Source organism: Euleptes europaea, chromosome 7, assembly GCF_029931775.1.
Source record: "Euleptes europaea isolate rEulEur1 chromosome 7, rEulEur1.hap1, whole genome shotgun sequence".
Classification (NCBI taxonomy): Eukaryota; Metazoa; Chordata; class Lepidosauria; order Squamata; family Sphaerodactylidae; genus Euleptes; species Euleptes europaea.
In genome coordinates, this window is record NC_079318.1 from 59,742,911 (window position 1) to 59,765,893 (window position 22,983).

The following is a 22,983-nucleotide window of genomic DNA, read 5'->3' on the forward strand; positions in this document are numbered from 1 at the left end:
CAATTTTTCCTGTTGAACTTCTGCTTGTCGGGCGCTGTTGGAGCACTGCTGGTACATCTGACTGTCCTATTTTCTTTGCAGATTTATCTAGTATATAAGGTGCTTCGGCCTCTGTGTATATTAGATTCCCGTTGTCTAGGCCATGTGAATGATCCAAGCAGTTTTGCTGCCCCCAAATCAGTTTGAAAAGGCTTTATAATGATGTCATCCTTACTGGAACAGCTGGAGCTTCAAACTCCAGACGTGTATTTTGGCCCTAAAAGGAGCTGCAGGGAAAATGAATTGAGGCCGCAGCACTGAGGAAGCCCATGCGCTCAGGCTATGTAAACCCAAGGAACATGAACATCCAGTGTCCCAACTAGTTTGACCCGTAGGGAGGTTGCTGCTTGTACTATTTTACAGACTGGAAAACTGAGGTTAAGGTTAAGAAGTCTACTTCTTTGTTACATTTTTCAGAGTTCCTCTGAGGAAATCAGGGTGGCGTTCATGGGTAACCCCTGCTCTACTGAGTCTCCCCCTCATCAAGAATCGATTTGTGTCTGAATCGTATGTGATATTAGTGCAGATCTCCTGTTCTGGTTAACTACTGGATCACATTGGCTAGCCATGTATTCACAAAAGCCGTATCAGCTCTCTAGCCTGCCTTGAAACTGTTGATATTGTAACTAGTCTTCTCCAAGAAAATAAATTGCCTCATGATTCTTGTGTTTGCATTACACATGAAACCCTATATCAGAACCGGCTGTGTGTGTATTAAGTGCATCAAGTTGCTTCTGACCTCCAAAACGTCCCACCCCATCATTAACAGTCTTGCTCAGGTCTGGCAAACTAAAGGCCATGGCTTCTTTAACTGAGTCAACCCATCTCATGTTGGGTCTTTTTCTTTTCCTGCTGCCTTCAACTTTTCCTAGAGTTATTGCATTATTTCCAGCGACCCTTGTCTTCTCATAATGTGACCAAAGTACAATAGCCTCAGTTTAGTCATCTTAGCTTCTAAGGAGAGTTCAGGCTTTTTGATCTAGACAGACCTGGCTAGATGCCACAATTTGTTGCTGAGGAAATCAACTGTCTCTTGATTCAGGGACATGCCCTGTTTAGCAGTTTCAGAACTGTTTAACTGAGGATTCATGGGAACTGTGCTACTATACAGTGGCTATAGGTCTCTTAGGAGCCCCGTGGCGCAGAGTGTTAAGCTGCAGTACTGCAGTCAAAAGCTCTGCTCATGACCTGAGTTCGATCCCAACGGAAGTTGGTTTCAGGTAGTCGGCTCAAGGTTGACTCAGCCTTCCATCCTTCCGAGGTCGGTGAAATGAGTACCCAGCTTGCTGGGGGTAAAGGGAAGATGACTGGGGAAGGCAATGGCAAACCACCCCGCAAACAAAGTCTGCCTTGGAAACGTCGGGATGTGACGTCACCCCATGGGTCAGGAATGACCCGGTGCTTGCACAGGGGACCTTTACCTTTACCTTTATAGGTCTCTTACCAAAGAATTTTCAGCACCCTCACAAAAACAACAATTATCTGTGCTCTTGGATGGTAGGGGGTAGGGGGTTGCCAACTCTGGGTTAAGAAATTCCTGCAGATTTGAATGTTTGAACTGGTGGAAATGGTAAAACTTACAGCTACTTTAAACCAAAAAGACAATGTACGATTTATGGGGGAATGGGAGGCTTGGATGAAATACTGTGAATATGAATTAGGACTGGGGAAAATGGAAGAGTACCTTTTATTCTGATCTAGATGACATTATTAACACAAAGAAGTGTAATTAATTATATTAACAGATTATTGTAAATGAAACTTAACTAAGATATAAGAATAATTAAGATCAGATCATATCACGATGGGATAGAATACTTTATTAAGAGGCGGACGGAGGTGATGGGGAAGTCAAAAAAGTTTCCTTTATTTTTTATTTTTATTAAGTACTTACAACAACATTAGTTATGATTTAAATTTTCATATTACTTTCATTGTTGTTTGTTAATATGGAAAATTTATATTATAAAAACCAATAAAAATTTCAAAAAAAAAAAAAGAAATTCCTGCAGATTTGGGAGTAGAGACTAGGGAGAGTGGGATTTGAGGAAAGAAGACTGTAGTGTAGAGATGAATTGTAATTTTGGGACATCTCTAGACCCTATCTGGAGGTTGGCAACCCTAAGGGGGGCAACAGTTGTGTAACCATGACAGTTAAACTCATTTCTGTCTTATTGAAATTTCTAGAGTAGATTGGTTAGTTCAAGAAGTGTGCACCTTTTAAAATTTAGACTTTCCTTGTCTGCTTTAGACAGTTTGTCTCTGCAGGGAGGAGATTAGACAACTGAGATATTTCATGTTCTTGCATCTTATTAAGTGTTCTCTGCTGAGTAGGATTGAGAAATGAAAGGGGTGGTGGTGAAGGGAGAGATTCTGTGGTCTCTCCTCCAATTTTTGGAAATCTTGTACAACTATGTTTGTCTTGGTTGCTTCTTAGGCATGATATAATTTAGACCTGAAACAGAACTTTTAAAGCAAAAAAAAAAAAAAAAAAAAAAGGTCTGGAGAAGATCATAAGGAGTGGAGCAGATTACTCACCAACGTTTCCTGTTTAATCTCTGCCTCACAGCATAGCCGAGGATCTGTTTGATTTCTCTGGAGGGGTTGCACTGCCAATTGTAACTTGGCCAGTGGGCCCCACCCAAGAGCATGTGTGCATTTATGCATGCACACACTCACACATAGGCATAAACGGGAAGGAGTCTAATGGGGCATTAAAGTCTAGCTGGTTTACTGAGTGGTACACAGTTTCATGGACTTGAGCCCTCTTCTTGGATGCATGAAATATATTGTCAGGTGACAGAAATATTGGCAAGGAAAAAATAATTGTAAACAATGCAAGGAATTGATGGGAAAGTGGTATATAAATGTTTAAATCAGTAATGTGCTGTGATTCCTTGGTGTGGGAAGTGGTACATCCAAAGCATAAACTTCTTACTTCAGCTGCTTGTGGAATGACCTTGGGTACTAAGGATTCCCTGGCACTGGTTTTCTTTTGCACAATATAGGTTCTTTGTGAAAAGTGTCCCCTGTTTTTAAGCTTAGGTTATTGTGGTGTGTTGACATATTGTCCCCAGTGACTTGGTGTGGATGGGTGATGAATTATAAATAGCCAGTGCGTATTTATTCTTTATTCCCTTGTCACTGGTTTCCTTTCACTGCGAAGAGGACACTGTGCTTAGAGTAACTCATCAACAATTTTTAGCTATCTCATTGGTTTCCAAATAGCATTCTGAGGAGCTGTTCAGGTTCCTTGAAGCCTTTGAGGGGATCTTCAGTGAGGAAAGACTGCTCTGAAAGAAATCTTTGCCTGATACTTTTTTTAACAGTATGCTGCCCCAGGGAAGAGGTACCTGTATTCTACGGCGTACTCTTGGTTTGTTTAGAGAAATTATGAGCCCAAAAAGCTTTATAAAGGAATTTGGTTTTTAAAGGGGACTAGATAAACTCAGGGAGGGTAGGTTAGCCATGATGACTAAATAAAGCCTCCATGATTAGATGCAGTACACTGCATTGAGATGGCTTCCAGGTGTATTTGTGTGGGCCATTGTTTGAGACTGGATGCTGGAGTAGATGGATTGTTGGATTGATCCAACAGAGATTCTCTTATGTTCTTAAACAAGTATCAGTGCCTTGTATGTGTTGAGTGTGCTCCATCATTTGCAATAGTAACAGGGTTCTGTAGCAACCATCCAGAAGTTCATGTGATGATGAAAGGATTCAACGTAGAAAGTTTGAAAACAAACCACTCTGCCCAGTGTTACAACACAGTATTGGCTCAGCAGCACAAGCAGTGGGGATTGCTTTTAAAGCCTTGTATCATGGCTGAATGAAACAGAACTGAGGAATAACAGTGTGTGTGTATGTATGTATGTATGTATGTATGTATGTATGTATGTATGTATGTATGTATGTATGTAACTATACCCTGCTTTTCTCCCCAATGGGGATCCAAAGCAGCTAACATTTTCCTCCCCTGCTCTATTTTATCCTCACAAAAACCACACATTAAGCACAATCCTGAAGGGGGGGGTAGTTAGGGAGCACCTGGAGACAGCATAACCATGCTTCTTCCTGAGTGGCTTGCAGCAGCACAGAGGGAATTAAAAATCAATTCCCCCAATCCCCGTGAAACTCCTCCTTTGGGTTTCATGGGGTTACACCACGGGTTTTGCAGCCAGTTCACGTCTGCAAAAGGGGGTGTTCCTGGAGTGAAAGGGCTTAGGAAGCTAACTAAAGTCAGCCTCGCCCCCAGAAATGCCCCAGGAACACCCCCTTTGGTGCTGGCGTGAACCCTTGTGCCAGGGAAACATTGCCAGGGAGGCAGCATTGACGCCCAAGCCTCATGCTGCCGTGCTGCTCCCCAGAGCTGGTGTAAGTTGCATTAGTGCCCACTTAGTTGGTGCAAGGGGTCATGCCAGCTCCCCCTTGAGGATTGCTCTGTGTGAGGCAGATTAAGTTGAGAATGTCTGGCCCAGGGTCACCACATAAATATCTATGGCAGAAGGAATATATGTGTCAGAGGAATTGCCTCCTTGCAAATCACAAGAAGGAAAATTAGTACACACAACACTTTCCCCTTCAGAACCTTTGCCAGATTTTATAGCCTGTTCAGCTTTTGTTTGTGGCTAACATTACCAAATACTTGGAGAGAGAAAAACATCCTGTCCCTTTAATAGAGGCTTAATGGGATTTTTTTTTAAAAAGTTTATATTATTTACCTCCATGCCACTGAAAAATGTCAACTCTGTTTATACACTTTAAACCTCTATTAACAGGGGCGTTTTCCCCCAGGCCACTGGCAACCCTGGCTTTTTATGCATGGCTGTTTTCCTGGCGGTCACCCCCTCCCCGACTAATTTGTTGGCCCTCTTGATCAGGCAAACCAGGGTATTATTCCATGTTGCCATTACCGCATGCCCTTTCATACTTTAATATCTTAGTCATCAGAGATGTAATCAAGTCTTTTGTCCCTGGCGAAGTCCATTGTTTTTGCCAGTTGGCTCATGCAGCGTTAGGACTAATTTTTCCTTTCAGTAGTAGCCTTTTTGCCATTCAAATGTGTGTGTATTTTTCCTGGATCCAAGACATCCACCCCTTACATCTGTAAGGCTCTTTTTTCCCCAAGAGACGCTGGTTGTCTCTCTGTCGCTCAGCGCAGCTATAACTGGGATGTCACCATTCATCTGGATAGGTAAATTTCACCCTCAGCCCCTCCTATCCTTGGGTCCAACCCCTCCTCTCTTTTAATTTTTAGGCTCTTGAGGTTATCGGGTGAGTGATTTTATTGCTGTATTTGTGTGTGCTTAAAACTATTTTAAACAAAATCACTTAAAATTATAACGCTTCCTTATTAAGGGTATTTCCGCTGGTGTGCTCATCTCTGTAAAAATTGGTATAAAGATCTCATACCCCTCCCTCTCACTAAGCTAGTCTCCGAAAGTTAACTGCCCCATCTAAAAACGGAGATGGTTTGGAAGGGGTAACAACTTCGGGGCATTGTTTTGATTACACATACATTTTCCAGCCGTCAGAGGTAGCCTCTCTCTCGCTATGGGTTTCTGCATGTTTTGCCTGCATTTTCTGGATGCAGTTTTAGCCATGCATAAAAGGCCCCCGTCTGTGGTTTAGCAGAGGGAATTTTTCTTTCTTCTTACACCAACCCACATTACAGCAACTATCCAGACATTTGCCAACAAATTTAAGTTTTTCACCCAGGGGCTTTGTTACCAGATTATCCATTCTGCTCATTCCCCATTGCTTAAAATTCTGGATAGAACAATGGGGTGGTAAGGAGGTTCGCCACCACAGCCCTTGGGTGGGCCAGGAGAGGGATATATATTTTAAAGTAAAGTTTCAAAATAAGTAAAAAAATGTCATCTATTATGTTTATAAATTGCTAGGCAAATTATGTCAGTTGCAGCTAATGCTAAAATATTGTTTCTTTCCAGTACAGTTTTCAGCACTGAACAAATTCTCCATCTTTCTCACATTGCAAGGAAACTATAGAAATATATTAACTTATCTAAAGATAAAAGAAGTGTTATTAACAGCAAAAAATGATCCAGAACATGCAGCACTGGCAAAATCTTCAAATGGAGACAGGAGAATTTATTTAGAAAGCAAAGTATCCCCCCTCCCCCCCCCCCCAAAAAATCTGTAGCATTGTGTAAGCCTGGTTGCTTCACAGGCTGCTAATATTGCACTCAGTGCTAGAACTCCCTTATGTAAGGGAATGTTTATACAGTGGGCAAGGTCCTGTGTTTATCTTTGTGGCCTTCTATATATGGGAACAGGACACTGTGGGACTTCTCTTTATTCTTTTCCTCCGTGTCTTGCAGAAGACTATGAGAATCTACTAGTTGCAGAGGCACTGCTGGAGCTATGCTTGAAAGAGAACCTTGCCAAAATAAAGGACGCCGTTCCATTAATGGAAAAGAATGAGCCAAAAATGAGTGATGCCAAAAAGCATTTGATTGGTGTTCTAAACCGAGGGAAGTTACTGGTAAGCATGCTCGGTAGACATAAAACATGAACCATTTATGATGCTGCTAAATGATGCACAATTACAGGACTCAGATACAAACTACTGGAACCCTTTAATCACAGCTGCTTCTTCTGCATCAGTCCTGCATTTCTTTGGCTCCAATAAATATGCCATTTGTTGTTGTTTTTTCTCTGCAGTGTTCGTTGTTCAGAAAAAAACCTTTTCGTTGGGATTTAATATATTAAATGTGCTGCATAATTCTATAAATCTGCTTTAGCTTCAAGTGAAGGAAACAGAGGGACTCATGCCCCTGCATTTAAAGTAGGATCCTCTCCTATAGCCAGAACAGTCTGGCAATGGCCTTATTGTCAGGCACCCCCTCCCCCTCTTCCCTCCTGTTAGCTCACTGCAAGGGAATTTCCACATGGGAGTTTTGAGCACTCCTGTATCAGTTCCCATGCACATCCCTGCTGACCTATGCGGCAGACTGATGAGGAATTACCAGGCTGCATGGATGGCACACTGCATGAAGAGGAATGTCGCACAAAACCAGCCTTGTTCATAAATCCACAAATGCTACCACCCATCTGATTGTACATAGTGATGATAGTTTCTCGTTATAGTTTCTCTGGTTTAAAAGAAAACTATTGCTGTAAATGTTTTATTTCTAATCACATGGAGCTTGTTGTTATGTGCCCCAAGACAAGAGGCTGTTTTCCATCTAGCGTAAACTCCCATGCTTCAGCACATCTCAGTTCTGGGCAATGGTGCCTTCAGCATCTTTAGTGTGACACAGATGAACCAAACCAAATATCTGTGAAAGAGTCAGCCATGCTCTTGTGTGTGTAAAGTGCCATCAAGTCACAGCTGACTTATAGTAACCCCTGGTGGGGTTTTCAATGCAAGTGATTAAGCAGAGGTGGTTTGCCATGCCCTTCCTCTGCAGAGTCTTCCTTGGAGGTCTCCCTTCCAAGTTCTGACCCAGCTTAGCTTCTGAGATCTGACAAGATCAGGCTGTACCATTCCAGAGCCCAGCTATGCTCTTATGCTGACTTAAATATGATGTTGGCTACAAGCAAAGCATTTTGCCCCCAAATAAACATTCTGCACAGCCACTGGCATGTTTGTGTTCTTTCTAAATATGCAAACTGGAGCTGCAGTTACTTGGACCAGAGTTCACTGGCATACTAATGCTTCATTTGTACAAAGTTGTACATCTAGTAAGAGCATTTAAACAAGATGGTGGAGCTACAACGCATAAGTGTTTTGCAGTTGGCCAACATGTTAAAACTGAACCTCAGACAAGGCAGGTGCAGGGTTATACCCAAAAGCCCCTTGAGTGATGTAGAGAGGAGGGTTGAGTTGTTACTCTCCAGCACCCACTCTTCTCTGTCTTTTCTGTGGAGACAGATGAAATATCAAGAAATCAGTTTAAGCCCATCTTTAAATTTATTCTTCTAAGCATCCTTTTATATCCCCAAACAGTCTTTTAACAAAGAAATACATCACTTTATAAACTAGCATTACAGAAAGTAGTGTGTTTGGCTTAAAAAAATTAACAGCTTGATTATAGTCTCCTGTTTATTTTAAATGACCACATTTTGGAATTGGAATGAATTCGAAATAGCAAGTACATATGTAGAACTCTAACCAGTTTCCACAATTTACTATCATCACAGAATCTGGGGGTTTAGGTTTTAGAATGTGTAGGGTTTGTAAGGTGGAGTGGTCTGGACACTGCTTACGGCAGAGACCTCCACTAAACAATGTAGAAAGGGTAGGATTACACAACTGGAAAACAATGCAAACAAAAAACTGTCTAAGGCATCAAAGCCTGTCTGGTATAACACATCATAGTGAAGAAAGGGGGTTACAAAGGTAGAGGACATTGTACTAAGAACGGAGGTGATACGTAGACTCCAGTACTATCCCTTATTAACTTCAGAGGAAGACCATAGTCTGTGTGTGTGTGCTTCAAATGAATAGAGAAGTCTGGATTTTTGACAGTTCGATGTATACATCAAAGCTGAAAAGGGATCTGGATGGAGGTGCTTTGATTCTGTTTAATCTTCACAACATAATTCGTAATATTGCTTTGCTGTGGCTCTGCCTTATTACTGAAAATAAACTTTATTTTTCCAGCCAAAAGATATGACGGAAGCAATGCTGATCCTAGCCAAGATCTATTACGTTGAGGGCTCTTACAGGGATGCCATCAGCATGTATGCCAGAGCTGGTCTTGAAGATATCTCAGTGGTACAGAAGCCCTTGTATCTGCTGCGTATACTAACAGAAGCTTTTGTTATCAAAGGTAATGGGGTTGCACATATTTGCTGGACTTAATTCTATGTCTCATGGTGTAGTGGCAATTTGCAAAATCAGCTCGCATTAATCCTATGCTGTGTCCCTTAAGTAGTTGAAGGGCATTTCTATATGGAACTGAAAGGGAGCTATCTTGGTTTTAAGCCCTACTGAAAATTCTATTAATACTTATGTGTACATATACAGAATCTTAATCTGTATGTTGTACAAATGGTTTGTTGTAAGAAGTTTGAAAACATTGGTGCAGATGAAAGAATTTGGTATAATAGATTTAGGGCCAATTAACATAAAGTTTACCAGCTTTAAGTCCCTTCAAAATCAATGGGCAGGTTACTTGTGACTAACTTGTCCCATTAATTTTGAAGGGACCTTATTATAGGTCACCTTTTGTGGGTTGAGGCCATAGGCACCCATCAGTAAGGCACACAGCTTGTGAAACTTCAAGGTAAAAAATAAAAGGATTTTGAAGAAGGTGGTGGGGGGGAACAGCTGTTAGTTAAGATATGAAAATAAATATTGATTGTTAGAATTTGAAAGTTGCTTTATAAGTTCCATTTGGACTTTGGAAAGAATTGTCAGTTATGAGATATAATTTTATATTTATGACAGATGATCACTTATTAAATCATCATTTTGTCTTAGGCTGTGAGTAGGTGTATTATGTGCCACAGCTCTGTATGTCAAGTCATTATTATTATCCCCATATTATGGGGTGAGGGAAGAAGAATGGTGTCTTCGTTAAAACCACCTATTGATTTAATCACTGAGGTAAATTTTATCAAGGCCCTTCCTGGCCCACCATTCACATTCTTAGGCCCTGTGGTCCGTCAGCTCTATACACGGTGCCATTCATATATGATGCTAGGTATATGTGTTTTGTACTTAGGAATTAATTCCTGGGGAAAATAAATGTAGGAAATGGTCCAGAGAATGAGCTATATTGTAGTATCTCTTCATGTGCTGCTGCAGGTTCTAGTCTATATATATGGATGGAAAACAGTAAGTCATCTAATAACCCCTTTCCCATCTAGCAAATCATATACCTAAAGCATCCTACCCAGTCTTCAAAACCTCCAAGGAAGGAAATTCCACCAACACCCTAGGGCTGTGTATTCTCTTGCTGAAATGTTGTTATAGAGAGGAAGTTCTACCTAATATTTAACCTAAATTTATTTCCCTATAATTTTAACCATTGCCTCCTATTTCCCCCTCAGTGGACAGAGTTGAACAATTGCTCTCCTCCCCTTCCTTTGGACATCCTTTGTAAATATTTGAAGCTCTCTACACAACACTTTTCTCTAGGCCACATGTAATGAACCTCTTCAGCTGTCTTCCTTATGATTTATAACTGGATGCCATTACCCTCATAAGTTCCAAATCCTTTCTGGCTTGTGGGGGAAAAATACTCGAGGCAATAGAGGGTGGCTTCAGGAAGTATGGAGTAAGAGTGGTACTAATGCTTCCTGATTCTTGAAAATGATGCTTTTTTTCATGCAACTTAAAATGACACCCATCTTGTTGTCAAGTTGTCCCACTGTTTGCTGCTATGGCCTCTAACCTTTTCCAGAAGCGTTTAGCCAGTTCCTTGAAGCATCTGAGTCTTCTTTCCTTTGCATACTTTCTTTGCTTCCACCTCAGACATCTTTGTGAAAAATAATCTCTCCGATGTATATAATTTTGGAGAAGGTCTGGATGGTGGATGTGCAGAGGGGTTGTTCAGCTGCTACGCCGGAGAATTTTTTTTAAATAGCCTCCTGTAATCTTCATTTTCTGTTTGCTTTCAATGCTTTTTAGTGACGTTGCTAAAATATTGCTATCTATCTACTGCTTTTCTACTCCTTTTCAGCATGCCCACCAGCTTATTAGGTGACTGAGAGCTCGGTGATGATCAGATACCTTCAACTGGTATGTAAAGATCAAAGCTGAAATCGACAAATAATACTGGAAGTAGGCCATTAGTGCATTGACTTTGTTGTGTTTTCATCTCAAACCATCATACCTTTGCGCTTTTGATGTGCTTGATTGTCCTGCTCTGCTGGCTTTCAAGGTGTTTCCTCTCTTGGGGGTCTGGTGAGCAGCTGCGGTTGCAATTCTCTGTACAGCTATGGTTGTGAGTTCCATAGTGTTCTGTCCTAGGTAGAGTTGCACCCTTCGAAGCCTGCTAACTTAGAAAGGTATAACACTGCTTAGGATTGCACTGTCCAGCTCTTAACTATGTACCTCATCTAGTGTGAAGACCACACACAAGTAGAGTTAGGTGTGGCCATCACCTAGCCCAGTCCATTCCCAACAAGAGCCCACATTCTCTTGTGTGTACTTGCATATATGCTTTATTGTACAGAAAGTAATAAGAGCACCAGCCCTTCTGCTTAGTGTCTAGTAAAGATCCAAAGCAAGAGTAGATCCAGCTCAGGCTGGCAGCAGACAATAGAGTTTGAAGTCACAGGAGAGGGCCATTGTTTCCTATGATTTATGTGCTCATTTCTTCTGTTCAGATGTTGCCTCTGATCAAGGAGGCTTTGTTGTTTTTGAAGCTCTTAAAAATAACTGTAAAACCAAGAGGGATGAATGAACACACTACTGGCAGTAATGCATACTTCCATCATACTGTCTTCAATGCTCTGGAGAAGGAAAAAAATGTTGTCTGTCTCCAGCCTTACTTGAAGTCTCCCAACTGGAATTTGTCTGATGGAGGGATTTGTTCTGTCTCTGTAAAAACTCTTGTATAGTTTAAGAAATGTTAATATGCTGTGCTTTTTATATAATTCCTTAAAAAATATTGTACTGTTCCCCTGTTCTTTGTAACTAGTTTCAGATAGCAAGGCCAATTCTACATTTTGGGAGAGGGGCAGGCATAGAGGGCTTGTGAACTACCAAGTGGGGTAAGACAGCATGAATGGGTAGAAGAGGTGCATATATGTGTGTGTGTGGGAGGGACTGCTGTGAGCCCTAGTGAAAGCCCTAGGCCTTGGCAGTTGCCCTACATCTGGGTATGCTGATGCTGGCCCTGTTGGAAGGGCACATTCTGTTAATGGTTAAGGGTACAAGGCTGTAGCTTTCCTTTTTCTTGAGGAACAAATATGCAGAGACTTTATACATTAGATATATACTTAATTTATTCATCTTGAAGAAGAGGAAGATGAAGTAAGTATTAGTTTTCATAGACACATATCCCACAATATATCAGAGTTGCATGTTATCCTTTTGCGTTTCTCAGCTGTTTGCTTAATGGATCATAAAACATGTAACAGTCTCTTGGTCAATAAGTCATAAAATGTGTAATAATATTTATTTAGCTGGGCGACCTTTGCAAATGGAGTAGACTCAACGATTCCAAATTCCTAGCTGCTGAATTCTTAGATTTCTGCCGAAATAGCTGGTTTCAAGTTGCTTAGATAAAGTTATCTGCAGTTTATGCCCAACTAAGGTCAGCTCAGCAACGGATGAACTTGGTATTCAGATGGCAGGCCAATGTTAAACTTGCCAGCATGGGTAGTTCTAGAGAGTGGCAAATCCTGACATTTGTGGGATCCATTGCCCCATCTACTTTACTAGAATGGTGTCTCGTGTGGACAAAACCTATGCTGACATGTATACTGAACCTGGCTTAATACCTCTTGAACTTGTTCAGGAGTTGAATTTGTTTTTCTTAATAGCGGATCAATCAGTGTAAGTCAGGACTGACGTGTGGACTATATCCATGGACAACAGATTTCTTGGATTGGCCTTGGTTGGCTGTTCTGATTAGACCCTGAGGCACCCCCTGGGGAGCTGACCAGGGTAGCAAACAAGCAACGCGAAAATAGCTGATCTCTAGGGAGAGACGCAGGTGCTTGAAGTTGTTACAGAAAGCTTGGCTCCTTAAACAACTGAGGTTACTTATATGATTCAAGCTATAGTGTTCTCAAGGCCTTAAAGTAGGTGTCTAAGGATGTGGACAAACCATTTCCCTTCTAGTAGATATAAGCAGCTAAATATCTTCCAGTTGACCTGAAAGAAAAAGGAGAGATGTTTGGTCATGAGTAATTGACCCAGTTTTGTTCTGCGAGGGGGAAAATTGACTGCTTTGCTTCTTTCCTTCAAGTTGGCCCCTGTTTTCTGTCATTCCCCATCTTGACGACATTAGGCGAGGGAGTGGGGTTCAGCTCATAGCCATCGTTTTGTTTCTTGGTTTCTGCTGCTCCTGATTTCCATGTCAGGAGTCCTAGTAATGAGGGCCATATGAAAATGTATCTCGTATGAAATGCTCTCATTGGACAGATGTAGCCCTCAGGATACTGTTTATCCTCTGTGCTCAGGAATAAATAGCACCTTGCTTAAGGTGGAAAAGGTATTCCCTGAGGATCTGCATGAAGTGGTGGGGGCAAGGAATTGCTAAGGCCTGGTTTAGACATGCAGCCGAGGTGCTAGAAGGGATGCTTATTGAGCTGTTGCATACAGACGCATGGCATGTTGGTTAGGCATGGGGCAGTGATGGAAGATTTCTCTTCACTATGAATATGTGTCTGTCCTGCATTTTTTAAAAACACATCAACATTCTGCAACATTATATACCAGGAATATGCAAAAAAAAAAAAATTATCTGACCAGGGTAAATTATGCTTGCTTGAATGATGTTATTCACATAATGGCACCAGTAGACAGCCCATTTGGTACAGCAGTGTGTGCAAAAGACAAATCTATATACCAAAGAAGTTACAGTAAAAAACTTTTTATATATTTTTATTTTCCATATATTGATAATCCTGGAGAAGATTTCAGGGTACTGAATCCTCACTGCCTGACCACTAGAAATCCAACTTAGATCCCCTTTAGCTCCAGAGATGACATCAGATGTTCCCCTTATGCTTTCAAGCCTATCTTCCTAGGCTTAAGAACTAGAAACTCAGTTTTCTGTTTAAGAAATAATGTGTAGTGTGATCCCAGAAGCAGGATTCATGTACCCCTCCTGTTAGGGGCAGAAACGTCTACAATGATATTCATCTAGAGGTAGAGGACTCGGCTGGAGAAAATATGCTGGTGATTCCTGGCCCAAAAAACATCTGGCTGTCCCCAGCCATGCCCAGTGAGATTCAAACCCTGCAAGACGTGAAGGAGGTCTGCAAGGCCTGTAAAATTGAACTGTTTTGCCAGGCATATGGTTGAGGACAGGGAAGGTTTCCGTCTGGCTGGCCTCCCCACCTCCTCCCTTTCCCCTCCTTTCCCCCCTCTAGGGTTGCCAACCTCCAGGTGGTGGCTGGAGCTCTCTCGCTATTACAACTGATCTCCAGGTGATAGAAATCAGTTCCGCTGGAGAAAATGGCCACTTTGGCAAGTGGACTCTATGGCATTGACGTCTCTCCCCTCTGCTCCTCAGGCACCACCCCCAAAATCTCCAGGTATTTCCAAACCTGGAGCTGGCAACCCTACTCCTCCTCCCTATTGTTATTATTATTACTATTCTAATTGTTGCTGCGATGGCTTGAAAGTGCCTGGTTTTTATTGAATGTATAGAACTGTTAATTTATGGACTGGTTTTGAATTTGTTTTCAATGGTTGTAAGCCGCTCTGAGCCTGACCTAGTCAGGAAAGGGCGGCCTAAAAATCTAACAAAACAAACAAACAAATAAATATGCTTTATCTGAAGTTTCATTAAAGGGGGATAGGGAAGGGAAAATTAATACTACCTTGGGTGGGCAGCCTGGGAAGCCGTGGGGTATGTGTGTGTATATTCATATTGTGTATTCATGCACACACAAACACACATATAATATGGGAAAGGTAGATGGAGGTAATATAATGTGATGCATTAAGAAGGAACTTGTTGTTCTGTTTAGTTTGGCATTAATCTGTTGCTCTTGCTCTTCTCACAGGATTGTCCCTGGAGCGCTCCCCCAATTCTGTTGCTTCCCAGACCCGGCTGTCAGAAAGGGAGGAGGAAGTCATGGCTTGCTTTGAAAAGGCATGTGTGATTGCTCAAGTGTACTTGCAAGAACTTGAGAAGGTAAATGGAAACTTATTTGAAATGTCCCTTTGCACTTCCTGAAGTTTGGGGGTAGGGGGCAGGATCACTACAGGGTTCCTGCAAATGTGGATACTGAAGAGAAAAATCATTGCAATCTTCACTTTCATTTAATTTTTTTGTCCTGCATAGGGTTGTGGGGAAAACATTTGGTAAATTTTGGGCTTGGGTTTACTGGGCCTGATTTTTTTCCAGTAAACCCGAAATAAGTCAAATACCCATACTGGTAAATATGGGTATTTGGCTTTATTTCTGGGTTTCCCGAAAAAAATCGCGTCTATTATAGTCTATGGAATTGTTTGAATGCTCCTATGGGAGCATTTTTGGAGGAAGAGTTCCCAAATTTTCAGGGTAGCTTCAAGGGACTTTCCTTGCATGAACCCCGAAGTTTGGTGAAGATTGGGTCAGGAGGTCCAATTTTATGGGGTCCCGAAGGGGTCGCCCCTCCTCCATAGAAATGTATGATAAAGTCTACAATGTTTTTCTATGGAGGAGGGGGTTGACCTCTTTGGGACCCCATAAATTTCGACCCCTGACCCAATCTTCACCAAACTTTGGGATTCGTGCAAGCTACACTGCGAATTTGGTGACTCTTCCTCGAAAAATTCCTCCCCCCACCCCCAGGAGAATTTTAAAAGTACTCACTTTCCATAGTCTGTAATGGCTGCTTCCCCTCAATAAAGAATCATGGGAAAACTCAGTCTCCCATGAATCAGTCTCCACCTGCACAATAGTCCCTTGTCTTATGGTGGTTACTGGATTTAGGGATTTTAGACAAGTATAAAAACCTTGAATCTGGCTTCTTCTTATATTGATGCTTTAGAATTAAATCGCGATCCATTCTAAGGCAATCAATATAATTGTGTTTCCTAAAAGTGTCCTTCAGTGCTGCATTTCAGAACTCAAAATATTCAGTGTTCCAAAAGTGAACATACCACATTCCATTTGCCTGGTTCAGTAATTGTCTCAAGTTTCTTTTTAGCTCTACTTTACACAGATTCCCACTGGCATTAACTGGTAATAAATAGGGCTTATAAACATGTGTCGCTGTCATATAACATGCCAGCTTGTGATGTGCCAAACTGAACACAAGTCCTATATTGTAGCCAATCAGATACTCAACAAGCCTGGTCTTTACAGTGGTGGGAAGGTAGCAAAATAGGATGTAGTTGAAACTCTGGTAGGCCATTATATTTGGCTTGGGGGGGGGGTCACAGATCATGCAGGGATGTGCTGTAGCTTGTAGCCAGAAGTGTGAGAAATGTTTCTGATAAATACAGGCATCATCCATGACTGGCAGCTGTGAAGAAAGTAGGGAAATGGTCAGGGCAAAATAAAATGGATAGTTCAATACAATTTTCCATTTCTTTCTGGTCTTGTTCCATTTCCCACCCACTAGGTATTTCCTCTGTCCTTTTCATGAGAAAAAAAAATCAAACAGTTTTAACCAAATTGCTTTTACTTTTGATCTGTAGCAATGATGCCTCCTTTTCTTCCCTGCCTACTAGAGCTTCAGCAACACACATTCAAGAGGCATCAAAGGTGGTCATGTGTCATCTTTGGACTTTGAACTTCCTTACTTCTTGGAAGCGGCCCTGCAGAGCTCCTATGTGGCTCACTTAAAAAGGGGGTAGGTGGATATACAACTTGTTGAAAATTCCAAATGATGGATGTGGAGGCTTGCAACTTTTGTGGGTCTGCTTGCAAAAGCAATAGTAGACAAACCAGGTTCAAGGATCTTTGAATTGTTGTGACATCACACATTTATATAAAACCGCTGGTTTGCTTATTTATCCTATAGTCTAGGTCCGGTTAAGGTAACTGAATTCTCCTTTGTGTCTGGTTTGTTTTTATATAAGCACAAATATTAATTTTTTTATGGTTACTCTGGTTATTTTAACAATATAGCATCAGCAGATTACACTGTGTTTTGCAGATAAGCAAAAAAGGTCCATGCCTTGAGGAGGGTGCAATAAAAAAGATATTATCTAGCTTAAAGGTTTAGCACTTTTATGGTCCACAGTGTTTTGTGGGACAGTTAAGCACACATTTTACTCTGTCCTGGTGAAATCAGTGGCACTTACAAGTTGTTACTTTAGGTTGGTTTACACCCTAAATTTTAATAATGGTGAGGGAGGCAACAGTGGGAAAGGATAGGAAAGGGAGAAGTGTGGTAAGAAGGGGTGAAGGTGATGAATGCAATTGCACATACTTCATCTTTTTTTTAGTTGTGGATGAGGAATAAAGAATTAAGTCAAAGGGTTCTTGGAAACAGTGGGTTCTGAGAAGGAAAAAAGAGAGAGGTGGCACCACACAAGTATTCTAGGAAGGATTTTTGGCAAGAGAATATAGTTGAGGTCAGCAAAGGAAACTTTTGGATGACAGAGGAGCAAAAGTCGCAAACAGAAGGGGTATTTTTTTGTTATTGAAGAGTGCTTATTGAGTTGACATAGGTTTCCTTAGCTTCTAAGTCTTTTGCTTTGAAAAAGGTCATCAAAACAATCCTCAAGATCTATGGCACAATGGGCTATATAACTAACACATCAGGATAACGTGCAGCTGTATCCTATGCATGCATACACAGAAGAAGATCCCATTGTATTCAACTGTGGGCATTGGAATGAAGCCCTAGTCTTCTCTCATTTGAACCAATGTAAATTTTACTTCTGGTTTTGTTTTGTTTTCCTTATAAAAGGCCAGTGTATAAGAAATAGGCTGTCTTGTGCTATTTTTCTTTATCTACCACAAGGGGGCAGAAGTAGAACTCTTAATAAACTACATACCTAAAATTGTTCCATGGGGATGGGATCTTCATCATGTTCATCAGTATATAAGGAACTTTTTCAATTCAGAACTCACTCTTGTGTATCTCAAGAGAACCCAAGCTTAATTTTTCTGAGCCCAGTGCAAACTTGTTTCATGTTCCCCACAAACCATACACGATCCCATTTCTCTATGGCAACCCCTGAACTATCTTCTAGAAGTGGCGTGGAAAGTTCCAACTGGGGATGCTGGCCTCCAGGTGTGACCTGGGGATCCCCTGGAATTATAGGTCATCTCCAGACTACAGAAATCAGTTCCCCTGGAGAAAATGGATGCTTTGGAGGATGGACTCTATGGCACTGTATCCCATTGAGGTCCCTGTCCTCCCCAGACTCCATCACCAAATCTCCAGGAGTTTCCCAACCTGGAGCTGGCAACTTTACCAGCCCCCCAGCCCCCGCCAGTGGCCAGGGGGACCTGGCAACCCTAGCTGCAACCCTTCTGACTTTTCATAAGAGGTGAAAAACATTTCTTTTTCATTTGGCATTTGGGTAACCTGCCACAGTTCTGTTTGGTCAGTATTGGCTCTTAGGCCTGTGTCGACATATATTGAATTGTCTTACCTTTCATTGCCATTTTTATTGATTGTTTGTTGAATACACTATGGATTTTATAAATACCCTTGAGCTTTGGGGAAAATGATATAATAAATTTAAAAATAAGTAAAATTGATATGTGCAATGTGGTGAGTCATGACAGAAAAATGTGTTTAAATGGTATAAATAGGCAATATCATAGTATGGGGCTTTTAGCCTGGATCCTCTGGAATGTGATAAAATGTACCCTTCCCACTCACATGGTTAGTTCTGTGTATTAAGAGTGGAATGTGGAATTCTTAAAGCTGATATACTGCTAACATAAGAGAATTTGTTACAGACTGTGATGTAATTTCCAGGTGATCCACAAAAAAAATGTGGGATCACACATTGTAATTCTATACCGATGTATTCTAAAAGGAGGCCTGCAACACTGTCAACACTTTTGAGCTCTCTTTTTAACACAGAGAGCTTTTAATGCAAGATGTCATAGTTCGGCTGTACACTGCATTGGCCAGGCCACACCTGGAGTATTGTGTGCAGTTCTGGAGGCCCCACTTCAAAAAGGATGTGGACAGAATCGAGCAGGTGCAGAGGAGAGTGACGAGGATGATCAGGGGCCTGGAGACCAAGCCCTACGAGGAAATGCTAAGGGAGTTGGGAATGTTTAGTCTGGAGAAGAGGAAGCTGAGGGGGGACATGATTGCTCTCTTTAAGTATTTGAAGGGCTGTCATTTAGAGGAGGGCAGGGAGCTGTTCCTGTTGGCGGCAGAGGATACAACTCACATTAATGGGTTTAAATTGTAGGCAGAAAAATACTGGCTGGATATTAGAATTTTTTTTTTTTACAGTAAGAGTTGTTCGACAGTGGAATCTGCTTCCTAGGGAGGTGGTGAGCTCCCCCTCACTGGCAGTCTTTAAGCAGAGGCTGGACAAGCACTTGTCAGGGGTGCTCTAGGCTGATCCTGCATTAAGCATGGGATTGGACTAGATGGCCTGTATGGCCCCTTCCAACTCTATGATTCTATGATTCCATATAAATGATTGTAGCATACGAGTTAATCCAATGTTTTAAGAGGGAGGGATGCAAGATCTGGGGTGGGGGGAGACCAAACTCTCAGCAAGGTTCCAAGGCCTGAGCTTTAAACATTTTCAAGATTAAACTTCCAAAATGCAATGTGCTTTAAGAGTATTTGTCATGGTTACTTTTTCATACCTTGTAATAACTATTGTTACGGTTGCCCCTAACAAAGCTAAATATGGTCTGAAATGTGTGTGTGTGTGTGTGTGTGTGTGTGTGTGTGAGAGAGAGAGAGAGAGAGAGCTTTGCTCACCCTAAATGCTGTCTGCCTTAATTGAGTGTTCATGTGGCATACATGTGGCATACATGGTAGCATACATGGTAGATGTTCAAAATTAGGTAGTTAAAGAAGCAGTCATGGGCCTGATTTAAATGTGATGCTAGCAAGGCATCACATTTAAATCCTCCCCCAGCCTACCAAACTCTGTTTTGAAGAAGGACCTCAGTTACTGCTAGCTTGCTGCTAGCAAGCCAGAATATTCCTCACTCATTTGACATGGCTGCTCACATCTCACATGTGGGAACATAAGAACATAAGAAGTAGTTGCCTTGGCATCTATACAGTGTGTTTGTTTTTTTTGTGTGCCATCAATCCACAGCTGACTTATGGCAACCCCATAGATTTTTCAAGGCTAGAGATGTTCATATTATTTGGACCCATAATGAGAAGACAAGAGTCACTGGAAAAGACAATCATGCTAGGAAAAGTTGAAGGCAGCAGGAAAAGAGGAAGACCCAACAAGAGATGGATTGACTCTGTAAAGGAAGCCACAGCCCTCAGTTTGCAAGATCTGAGCAAGGCTGTTAAGGATAGGACACTTTGAAGGACATTGATTCATAGAGTCGCCATGAGTCGGAAACGACTTGACGGCACTTAACACACACTCAGAGATGTTCAGAGGTGATTTGCCATTGCCTGCCTCCGCAAGGGCTGAGAGAGTTCTGAGAAAACTATGACTGGCCCAAAGTCACCCAGCTGGCTTCATGTGAAGGAGTGGGGAATCGAACCCAGTTCTCCAGATCAGAGTCTGCCACTCATAACCACTACACAACACTGTCTCTCACAGTGTGTTTACTTGAAAAATAAACAGATGTGTGAAGCTGCTTCAATATGTCTTTGCCATTTGTCCATGGTGTAAAATGCAAAGGCTCTTAGAGACAATGCAGTAATTTGATGAAACAGTGTCTATGTAAAAATAGGATCAGTGGAAAGCTTCCAAATGTCCCCTGTGTTCATCAGAGATCTTCTCATAGGACACCATCTGGAGTAAAGCTCCTGAGAATCTATATTTTAAAGGTCTCATTGACTTGCTTCATTGTCATTAGCCCAACTTAAGAGCATCATTATAATTCACCCACTTTGAGCATGGTTAGGTATTTTATATGTCAGAGATTTTCTTTTTCCTTCCTTTCTTCCTGCCTGCCTTCCTTATGCAGAGTTCCCCATCAAATCAATCTTGCCTTTACATATCTTGCCTTTGCCTTTCCCTTAGCAACATCGTGAAAGGAATGAGAGACCTCCGAGATTTATTAAGGACCACGGAAACAAAAGCTACTCAGAGCTTCAGAATGGTAAGACTGATTGATTGGGAGATGTCTTAGCCATTCCTTTGGGTGATAGGAAGAAAACAATTGTGTTTGGATCTTTTTTGTTTGTTTTTTGGCATAGATATGTCCTTTTAAAAACACAATCCTTGCCATGGATTGCGAATGTGGCCTTATTTGTCTTGAGGAGGAAAAAAAATCTGTCTTGTAGTTCTGTATTAGCTTACTGATTAACAAGGAATCAAATGGAATTTGATGCAGGCGAATACCAGATGTGCAGTTTGTCTTTCAGATGAGAATAGTTTTCAAACTGAGAGATGAAATATATTTATTACTGGCTCCTCTCAGCCTCATGTAAACTTGCTTTCTTTGGATTTGAGACTGTCTCAGTGTGATAGATAGATCTCTGTGTAGGTTGTGATTCTGTAGAGCCACAGAATAATAAATTATAATAAATATAGCGGGGAGGTAGACTCTGAAAGGGGTGGGGGAGGTTGTAAAACAGAGTGCTTCTTCCTCCTCCTGGTTCTATTTTGTATCAGACCCAAACCTCATCTGAAGTTTGATTTGAAATGGATCCGTTTTGGCTTAGAGGTTCCATACCCCACTTTCCCTCTTTTTCTCAAACCCTTTCTAGTAAGGCTTGTACAACCTGAGTAAATTGTGCAAAATAGTAAAAAAACAGAGAATAAATTATGAAAAGTGAAAAAGCACATTTGCTTAAGTTGCATAACATATACAGATTGCAGAATTCACCTTTTCCTGATAAAGAATTTTGTACAGAATTAGAAGTCTCCAGTTCAGTTCCTGGTACCTCCAGCCAAGCCACACGTAATGGGGAAGATCTTTCTCTGCCAATGACCCTTGCTGCCAGTCAGACAGGCAATATTGAGGTAGACGGGCCAGAGTCTGCTTTGCTCCATTCCCATCTTCAGTTGTGCAAATAAGGTGGGGACAGGGAAAAGTGGGTGGAACAGTGGACTTGAGGAGAGGTAAGGTGTAAGCGGGGGAAAGGTTCTGCACACCTGTGCTGGGCACCACTTTTACTGCTAAAAGAAGATTCGCTGCACCTGCTTTATATGTGAACAGGGTGGTAGACACATGAAAAGACTCATGCGTTTATCATTGCCATATCTAGTTTGGTCCTAACTTGAGCTAAACTGGAAAAAAAACACCCAACTCTTATCTTTTGAAAAAGTTGTTCCAATTTCTTCTTGGGGAGCCATGGCTCAGCGGTTGAGCATCTGCTTTGCACTCAGAAGGTCCTGGGTTCAGTCTTTGACATTTCTAGCTAAAAGGAGCAGGTAGTCTTTCATGTGAAAGACCTTTACTGAAGACTTTGGAGAGCGGCTGCCAATCAGAGGAGACAATACTCATGACTCCTTGATGAGTTAATAGAAGCCCAGGGAGGGAAAGTAGGTACAAGCATGCTGTTCCCACTTCTCACCTCTGCATGATCTCCGGTTCATCAGCATGGTGCCCATGCATAGAGGATGTGTCTCCATATACATTCCCTTCCTTGGATCAGGAACACTGCTTTCCAAATGTTGTCAATCACATGGATGGAGAGTATGTGCGGATACTTTCTCCATGCATAGGAACTGTCCTCACAAGCTGGCAGTCACATATGGGCCCCAGCATGTTGATGCCGTCTCTCCCTCTCTCTTCATTCAGTCAGTGTGCGGTGGGAGGGTTCATGTATACAGGGCTAGTACTAACTGGGATAGACCAGTAGTCTGCCTTAGAAGCCGTGTTCACATGTTACAGTGAATGCACATACATCTTGCATGTATGTGCATACATCTGTTTGTAATGAAGAGCCAATGTGTGTTCGCTTTACAAATGAAACTAGGGATCAGTACTTCAATAAATGGGAGGTTTCAATCACATGTTCATTTGTACTTATGTGGAATGTAGCATAAGAATAACTCAGTGCATGCATAATGAAAAATTAACTGTATGCTGTACATGAACAGCTTCATGTGTTTTTGTTCTAGTGAGTCAATCTGTGTTTCCCCTCTCTCTTTCTCTCTCTTGCAAGAGAGAGATCATATTAAAGTATATGTTGTCTTCATTATGTATGCCATTGCTTTACAATAACTGTTTCTTTTGTTCACCTTAGCTGTGATTATATTTTTGTCAGGATACA

At 41.6% G+C, this 22,983-nt stretch overlaps 1 protein-coding gene across 3 annotated transcripts in view; it reads left to right on the top strand.

The window, feature by feature from the left end:
* The window catches only part of TTC7A (tetratricopeptide repeat domain 7A), a 195,325-nt gene that overhangs the window by 15,345 nt on the left and 156,997 nt on the right, over nucleotides 1–22,983 (top strand). For all 3 annotated transcript variants that reach the window (XM_056852546.1, XM_056852545.1, XM_056852547.1), the window contains exons 2-6: nucleotides 6,381–6,544; nucleotides 8,669–8,837; nucleotides 14,701–14,831; nucleotides 16,358–16,479; nucleotides 20,783–20,861. In XM_056852546.1, the coding sequence (XP_056708524.1) occupies nucleotides 6,470–6,544; nucleotides 8,669–8,837; nucleotides 14,701–14,831; nucleotides 16,358–16,479; nucleotides 20,783–20,861 (576 nt within the window). In that variant the 5' untranslated portion in view covers nucleotides 6,381–6,469. The remainder of the gene's footprint in view (nucleotides 1–6,380; nucleotides 6,545–8,668; nucleotides 8,838–14,700; nucleotides 14,832–16,357; nucleotides 16,480–20,782; nucleotides 20,862–22,983) is intronic.